The sequence below is a fragment of the Ursus maritimus genome, unplaced genomic scaffold (genome assembly GCF_017311325.1).
Source record: "Ursus maritimus isolate PB19 unplaced genomic scaffold, ASM1731132v1 scaffold_29, whole genome shotgun sequence".
Lineage (NCBI taxonomy): Eukaryota > Metazoa > Chordata > Mammalia > Carnivora > Ursidae > Ursus > Ursus maritimus.
The window spans coordinates 25,728,324-25,737,199 of NW_024425452.1; the positions used below are offsets into that span (position 1 = coordinate 25,728,324).

General features: G+C 44.0%; 1 protein-coding gene and 1 pseudogene across 1 annotated transcript; one reads left to right on the plus strand and one right to left on the minus strand.

The window, feature by feature from the left end:
• The first annotated feature begins 2,925 nt into the window (after positions 1-2,925).
• LOC103657478 lies at positions 2,926-3,375 on the plus strand (annotated as a pseudogene).
• Positions 3,376-7,168: 3,793 nt separating this feature from the next.
• LOC103657390 (oocyte expressed protein) lies at positions 7,169-8,306 on the minus strand. The gene is made up of 3 exons (XM_008684830.2): positions 8,075-8,306; positions 7,676-7,855; positions 7,169-7,306 (listed from the first exon to the last, which is right to left on the minus strand). Exons 1-3 carry the CDS (start codon positions 8,262-8,264, stop codon positions 7,206-7,208), a joined length of 471 nt encoding a protein of 156 aa, XP_008683052.2. The 5' UTR covers positions 8,265-8,306; the 3' UTR covers positions 7,169-7,205.
• Positions 8,307-8,876: the final 570 nt, after the last annotated feature.

Genomic DNA, 8,876 nt, shown 5'->3' on the forward strand with positions numbered 1-8,876 from the left:
TCTCTCTCTCTGTCAAATAAATAAATAAAATCTTAAAAAAAAAAAAAAGAATACAGTTTCAGTTGTTTATGGATTGTCTGGAAAACGTTGAGAATTTAGCTGTGGAGCATATGTTATCCTATCTCTGTTATTTCTGGCTGTATACTTCTGGTAGTAACTAAACTTAGTTAATATATGGCTGCACTATTTACCTCATCAGAATTTTTCACTAGACAGCCAGGAAAAACCTTATGTACAGCTTCCCCGGGTCCTTCTGAAGCACCTGTATAAGCAGGCTTTGAGAAGAACCCTCACCTTACAGTATCACCCCCTAAAAAAGTGGTTGTGACTCTAATTGGAACTGCATTCGGTTTTTTATTTTTTTAAAGATTTTTTTTTTTTTTTTTTGAGAGCACGAGAGAGACAGAGAGAGAGAGCACAAGCAGAGGGGAGGGGCAGAGGGAGAGGGACAAGCAGGGAGCAAGCCTGATGCAGGGCTTAATCCCAGGGCGCTGGGATCATGACCTGAGCCGAACAGGCAGACATTAACCGACTGAGCCACCCAGGCGCCCCTGCATTAGGTTTTAGATTAATCTGAGAACCGACCACATCTATCAACACCTTGGACTTTGCTATCTGAGGAGATAGCATCTCTATTTATTCCGTCGTTATTCCTTCCTCCTTCTTTCCATCTCCTCCTTCAAGTGTCGTCACTGATTTTAGGCTTTGTCCTTTTTATGTTTAGTCATAGATACGTCAGTTCAAGGAATAAAGTTTCTAATTTTCTCAGAAATAAATTTTCATTAATCTGAAGTAGAATAAATTGGGATTTTTATAACCGCTAAAGCAACACTAAAAAATATTTTTAAAAAGCTATTTAAATGGCATATAAAAATGTATTTATATAATACAAGATGGAGAAAAAACAACCAAAGACATAGGAAACAAATACCAAAATGGCAGACATAAACCCAATCATGTTGATAATTACATTAAATTTAAGAGGACTAAATCCTCAATCAAAACTCAGAGATGTTCCAACTAGAGCAGCCAGACTCAAAAAGCTACATTTTCTATTATTCTATTTATACTAAATGTTAAGAGAAGGCAACTTTGCAGAGACAGAAAGCAGACTGGTTGTCTGAGGCTAGAGACAGTGGTAAGTGACTACAAATGGGCACAAGGGAATTTTTTGAAGTGGAAGGAAATGTTCAAAAACTGCTTTGTGGTGATGGTGGAACAACTCAGAAATTCACTAAAGAAAACGGAGTTGTTCATTCACAATTTTATAGTATGTAAATTGTAACCAATTAAGCAACTCAATTTTTTTAAATTGAGTGCAATTGTACTAATACCCGAATTCTCCAAAATGAAAATTCTGACAGTTGGCAAAGATGTAGAGCAATTAGAAGTCTCATGCATTGCCAAACAGAAAGTAAATTGGTTCAATCACCTTGGCAATTGGAACTTGCACACATCCTAAAATCCAGCAATTCCAATCCTAGATACCTACTCAACAGAAATGTATGTATGCATGCACCAAGTCATGTGTAAGAATTTTCAGAGTAACACTATTCATTACAAGCCCAAACATGAAACAACCAAAATGTACATCGACAGAATAGGAAACTAAATTATGGTTTACTCATACAATACTTGCAACATGGATAAATCTTACAATACTTCCATTTATATTTAAGTCAAACAGTAATTATCCTTGGGGAGGGTGCAAATGGAGGTTTCTGGAGTACTAGTAGTTTCTTCTCTGGGTATTGGCTAAATGGATGTATTCCCTTTATTTCGTCTGATGGATCTTTTCACACTTTGTGTGTTTTTGTATGAATGCTGTGTATCAATAAAATGTTTACTAAAATAATAGAAAAAAATAATAGAAAAATATATGGAGTAACGGAAAGCTACTTGAAGGTAACATATGGGCAGTGAGATTTTTGAATAATTATTTTAATACTTTATATATTGTCTAATTTTTTTTTAATATTTGAGCACATAAGTACATTTATCATCAGAAAAGTCAATAATGGGACGCCTGGGTGGCTCAGGTAGTTAAACATCTGTCTTCGGCTCAGGTCATGATCCCAGAGTCCTGGGATGGAGTCCCACATGCATGCGTGCATCGGGCTCCTTGCTCAGCGGGGAGCCTGTTTCTCCCTCTGCCTGCTGCTCCCCCTGCTTGTACTTTCTCTTTCTTTCTGACAATAAATACAATCTTCAAAAAAAAGTCAATAATGCTGAGACAGTGTTCTGAACAAAAGATTCACAACAGCTGTGTTTCAGTTGCAAAAAGGAAAGAAAATTTTATTATAGAAACCTCAAAGAAACAGGAGAGGAAAGGAATCTACACATAGATGAAGGTAATAGTAGGCAATAAGAATAAGGCAAAGTTACATCAAATCGGGTATTTACCACATCCAGCCTCATCAGCCAGGGAACCCGGTGGAGACAGTCAGGCTGGAGTCCTGATATTAGAGGCCTGGGTGGAGCCTCCTCCCCTCACCTGAGACTTCCAACTGACCATCTCTATAAGGGCCATATTTATAGTGCAAATAACAGGGTTTGAAATTAAACATTTGTTTAATTCGCCTACATGCAGTTTGCAATGAGCTGTTATCATGTTTCTATATTTTCAAGGAACCTGGGCTATGTGTATTTGCCTCCTTCCCGGATTCCATTCTGGGGGGCCTGCCCAGCCTGGAGCAGGAGGGGATGTGAGACAAGATTTGTGGCTCTTGGCATCCAGAGCAGAAGGGCTGGTTCTGACCTGAAGGCCAGATAATATATTTCAAACAAGTAGGCTCCCAAGGTTATTCACACAGCCTGAGTCTCATAAACGATACTCCTCAGCCTGCCTGTGTATATGCACGTCCGGGTGGTTGGCTATATGGGACAAATCACAAAACATTCATCTATACAGAACAGATGGGCATCATGGAGGCATATAAGCAGGTCCAAAAGGGGCCCCTGAAACTGAAAAGCGTGGCAGAGCTTGGCATGATCAAGCCAAAGAAGAAAAAGATGGACAAAGGTAAAATTCCTGGAAGCAATGGGAATGAGCAAAAGGGACGAACAGAAAGGAGGAGAAGCAGCACAGCCTGAACAAGTGGACCCACCCGCAGGCAACCATTGAGAAGATGCAGGAGAAGCGGCAAACGGAAACGATCCTGAAGCATCCAAAACCCACAGAGAGTGGAAGACTTCAACTGACCCCTGGACATTCTCACGGAGAACGACATTCCCAAAATCAGCTGGAAGAAGTTGCCTCCCCATCCAGGGTATCAAGGGGAAGTGGAAAGCAAAGTTGGGGTTATGTTTGTGCCTTTGCTATTTTCTGCTGAGACAGTGCTTTCCAACGCAGTGTGCCGTCTTTCTGGAACTTGATTAAAGTAAGATGGTCCGTTTACTCTATTTTGGTTTCTAGGTAGCACAAAGAAGACATACCTTTTTAATTTGGACTGGAAATTTTTGAAAGATTATCGCAAGATTAAGGTTATTTCTGTGTGTCACAGAAAAGTGTTTTTAGCCCCAAGTTGCATCTAACTCTGACAGCCAGCCAGCTATCTTTCCCTGCATGAAACAGACTCCAGAGGATCAGGAGCTAATGCCAGCATGGCCTACAACTTGCAGATCCCCACTGGGCCCTGAGTGAGCTATGCTTACAAGCTCCCTCTAGCTTGGGGCTTTTGCTGTTCCTTCGAGGGCCTAGCGAAGCCACCTGTACCTTCATGACCTTCAGAATGCCTTCTCAGCCACCTGGCCCGTGAGCCAGTACAGCCTGGGAAGTAAAACCACCACCTAAGGCAAGGATGGAATGTATATTTTGTCCCTGTCTGAGCCTGTGGCCAGCATGCAGCTTCCCCCCCCCGCCCACAGGGTCCTCCATTCCAGACAGGTCTAGAGGGTGTTCCATGGCAGAGATCGCTGATCAAGCACAGCAGTCTTTGTAATGGAACCCAGACACAGCCTGCCTCACTTCCCTCCATCCTAGGGTCCAAGCAGCGCTTGTATTTATTCAGAGTTAGCATATAACATGTAGCCTGCTTGGCATTTCTGGCCTAAGGCACCTCAGGGGTGATGGGACCAGGGCAGAGCCTCAGCACAGACAGACATGGGTACAAAGGGGGGGACCCAGGTGCTGGTGCTGGAGAGCCATGATCTTTGAGGACCTATGGGATGAGGATCAAAATGTGTATACTAGTGGGAGAAAGTTTCTGTTGACATAGGTAGTGAAAGAATAACAAAGTCAAAAGAGAAAAACCAAGTGTTGGGTTTGGGGGCTGTCACATGTGAACAGAATAAAGAAAAAACAGTTATTAAAAAAAGTCAATAGGGGCGACTGGGTGGCACAGCGGTTGAGCGTCTGCCTTCGGCTCAGGGCGTGATCCCGGCGTTATGGGATCGAGCCCCACATCAGGCTCCTCTGCTATGAGCCTGCTTCTTCCTCTCCCACTCCCCCTGCTTGTGTTCCCTCTCTCGCTGGCTGTCTCTATCTCTGTCGAATAAATAAATAAAATCTTAAAAAAAAAAAGTCAATAATGCTATTTTTATTTTGGGTGTGGTACTAATAAATAGCTCTATTCTAGCAACTTGTTAGAAAAAACAGTCTTGTCCCTCAATCGAAGAACAAATACTGTTCATTCTTTACAATTAAGAGGTTTATTACAATTCCTCTTAAAAAGAAATAAAAACTATGAGAAAGGAGTCTAAATTCAGGTGTGGAGAAAAATAAAAGCCAGTGGGAAATTATAAAGGGTTTGGATCCTTGAATCAATGTCTTGGTTCAAATCTCACTCATCCATCCCCACATCCTAGCTCTGTGACCTTAGCAAACTAATCATGTCCTACTTAGGTGCTTGGCACGGGGCCTGGTATGTGATATAAACTCTAATAACTAGCTAATATTATCCCCAAATTCTGAAAAGTAGAATGACAGAACTACTCTTTTTATTAAAAAGTTATGAAGGGGGATGCCTAGGTGGCTCAGTCAGTTAAGTGTCTGTCTTCAGCTCAGGTCATGATCCCAGGGTCCTGGAATCGAGCCCTGCATCGGGCTTCCTACTCAGCAGGTAGCCTGCTTCTCCCTCTGCCTGCTTCTCCCTCTGCCTGCTGCTCCCCCTGCTTGTGCACTTTCTCTGTGACAAATAAGTAAATAAAATCTTCACCAAAAACAGTTATGAAGGTAGTAAAAATGCTGTATCAGCACATGATGAAAGGGAACACAGAAAAACCATACTAAATGTTGTTTTAGTTTGCTAGCACTGCCATAACAAAGTAACAGACTGCGAGGCTGAAACAACAAATATTTATTTTCTCAAAGATCTAGAGGCTGAAAGTTCAAAATCAAGGTGTCAGCAGGGCTGGTTTCTTCTGAGGCCTCTCCCCTTAGCTGGCAAACGGCTGCCATCTTGCTGTCTCCTCACATGGTCTTTTCTCTATATACCCACCTATCTGTGTGCATATTTCCTCTTCCCATAAGGACCCCAGTCATATTCGAAAAGGGCCCACCTATAGGACCTCATTTCATTTTAATTACATCTTTAAAGGCCTCTCTAAAATACAGTCACATTCTGAGGTACTAGGGGTTAGGGCTTCAACATGTTAATGCATATAAAGGATGAAAAATATGCAGGATCATTTAGTAATTTAATTCTGGATAATTTTTTAAAAATTAGAATGTTTTGAGCATAACCCTCTTCCTCCAAATAACAGTAAAACAATGTTTAATGGTTTTGTGCATTTCCCACTAGAAATAACCTGTAGGAATATTTTTATCAAATTTCTGCAGAAGGAGAAAAAGCAGGAGTACCTAAGATTAAAAGTAAGGGGTTGGGAGGAGAGGGAAATCACACAGAAAACAGTAATTAGTTTAACTACATACAATGAAAATTTTTCATATACAAAAAATGTGAGAAGGAAAGGGGTAGAAAATACCAGTTTAACAGACTATTATTTGTTACAAAAGCTTACATGGGTAATAAAAATCCGTATCTTCAGAGTTTAAAGAATATAGGAATGAATAAAGAAAAACATAAAAGCATTTCATAAAAATGTTAAGCAAAGTAGGACAACGTTCAGTATCACTTATAATCAAAGCAGCACGTTTTAAAAGACTTGTGCAGGGCACTCGAGTGGCTCAGTCGGTTAAGGCTCTGACTCTTGATTTCGGGTCGTGATCTCGGGGTGGTGGGATCCAGTCGCACATCTATCTCTGCGAAGCAGCTCGGAGTCTGCTTAGGATTCCCTCTCCCTCTGCCCCTCCCCCCAATTTGTGCGTGTGCTCTAAACAAATAAACAAAATCTTTAAAATTAAAAGACTTGTTCGTGTGTGTTTACAACCCTTGCAAACAGCTGGAATCCATTACTGCATAGGGGAGAAGAAACTTCATGAGTTAAATCAATTCCAACTCTGTGCTGAGGCCATAGAGCTCTTGACAACCTCTCTCCCCCAAGCATCCTGCTTCCTGAAAGTGGAGGTGGCAAGAGGTTGGGGCTGTTTTGCACGCATTGGTCATAGCACGGTAACGGGTAATGGAAAAACAACCCAGTTCATGCAGGGCACCTGTGCAGGACTCAGAGAAAAAGGAGACAGCTGGCTTCGTGGCAGGATGCCTTCCAACAGCCAAGCTGCCAAGGACCCTGGCTGTTCTCTCATGAATCACAATGCTAACAGAATAAATAACCGATTGCCTCAGCTTTCGTGTTGGAGCACCCACCCATGTGCAGGCAGGAAGCCTCTACTCCAAGAAGAAAATGCACACTAGTTGCTACTGAGGGGCCAAACAACCAACTTCAAAGTGAGAGCCTCAGGGAAGCATTGGTATTAACTATGAGCGTATTAGAAATGCAAATTTATGGCCCTGCGCTTGAGGGCCTGACTCTGGCCATAAAATCATAAAAGGGTTAGTAGATTCAAAATGATAGAGGCAAAGGAAAAAAAATAAAACCACTACTATCAGCCTTTTACCCACCCCTCACATCAAGACATGAATGAACAGAATCAATCTTTTATATATTTGCTTAATTTTAAGTGAGCAAAGATTTTTATGCCATTGGACAAAAAGGAAGTTCATTTCTTTACTAGAATGGCACTACAAACTCACTTTTGCATCAAAATAACCAAAGCACTACTCATCAAAACACAGGAAAAAAAAGAATGCAGAGATTTATGGATACTTGCTTCTCTTGAACTTCAGTAGTAGAAGGACTGTTTCTCACAATGCTCCTGAAAATACTTCTGCAACAGGAGGCTCAGGAGTCTGGGGACCTGGTGCACCGGCCTTCAAGAACTCCTCAAGTTGTTTCATCCTCTCAGCTGGATAAGGAAAAATGCTTTCTGTTCCAAACTACTCCATCATTCAGGGGAGCAGGGGAGGAGGGGAGGTGCTAGCAGGATCACTTCTCAGGTGGAGGCTCTGACCCTGAGATCTGGAAATCCTGGTGAAACCAAGCTGAGGCTGCATGGGGCAGTGACGGGCCTGAATGTGTTAGATCTCAGTTTACTTTCCCAAGGTCCCACTTGGCACTCCTCTCACAAAGGGATGCTCAGGGGCTGTATGCAGAACACTGCAGTTAGGAAACTGCAAAAAGTTTTGGTAAGGTAATAAAGGCTGGAAGAAAGCCTGGTACAGCCAGGTCGTTCACCGGTGGCTCCCTCCACATGCAGGTGTTTAGAGACCCTCACCTCGAGCACGATGCTTCCGGTGCCAGGATGCCAGGTTCAGCAGCACGCTCTTCACCCGATTTTGTACACGGGGGCGTCCAAAGATGGTGATTTCAGCGAAGTCCCCAGAGTTAACTATGTCCACCGTCAGCAGGACTTGGCTCATCCACTCCATTTCAGGAATTATGGCTCGGTCTGGGCCTAAACAGGAAAAGAGAGACTCTGAGGGGAAGCATGGTTGAAGGTGAGTCTAAATTTGAAGGGAATGCTGGCAGGAAAAGGCAAGAGCTGGAAGGTGGGGATCGTGGCGTCAAAGGTGGCCTGCAAATCCGGCAGAGACTGTTGAGAGGTGCTCTGCGGGGTCTCTCTCCTCTTGGACTGGAGGGGGGTCATTCCACCGGCACCCCTGGGGTGGCTCACCGAAGATCGAGTCAGCCAGCCATGCCTCCAGGTAAAACACCAGTGGGTCTCTCAGCTCCTGCACAGGAAACCACCACGGCCGCGTGCGAATCCGCGGTGGTGGAAGTGGTGACCAGAGCAGCGTGTCCAGGGACTGGGCGGACGTCCACTCGTCGCCCTGGGCCCTAGCAGCACCCGCGTCGTCGACCATGCTAGGTCCACCAGCCCAAGAAGAGCAAGTCCAGGTAGCGCCGGCGGAACTCCAGTGAGGCGCGAAGGCTGTGCCCCCTTTTACGGCTTCCGGCCAGCCCCGCCTCTTCCTGCGGCTCCTGGTCATCCGTTCCGGGTGACCGACGCAATTGACACTGGGCGGCCTTTCCTGGTGGCACCGGGAAGCCCGCCACAAGGGCTTCGTCTCGGATCGGAAACTAGCATTTACTTGAGTTTCAGCCGGCTCTCAGGCTATCCGTGATCATCTCCGCTGAGTCAGAAATCACGTAGCCTCAAAGGTCCCTGCCCCGGCACACCGCTGATTGACAGCGTGGTTTGGGTCGGCGGCCTCGTTGACCTGGAATCACTTTCGTCCTGGGTTAAGGTTTCGGCGTTACCTTCCAGGGGTAGGTAGGCGGATCAGGCCGAGGGCAGGCTCGTCGAATCTGTATTTTCTCCCTTTTGCTCTCTGTTGTCTTCCGACTCTCCGTTTGGTTACTACAAAATCCTTCAAGCAAGTGTGTCGTGTTTTAAAATATAAACGTCAGAGGTGGTCATACAGAACACGTAGGGACTATAAACAAATCCCATTTATTTCCAACATCCTAAAACA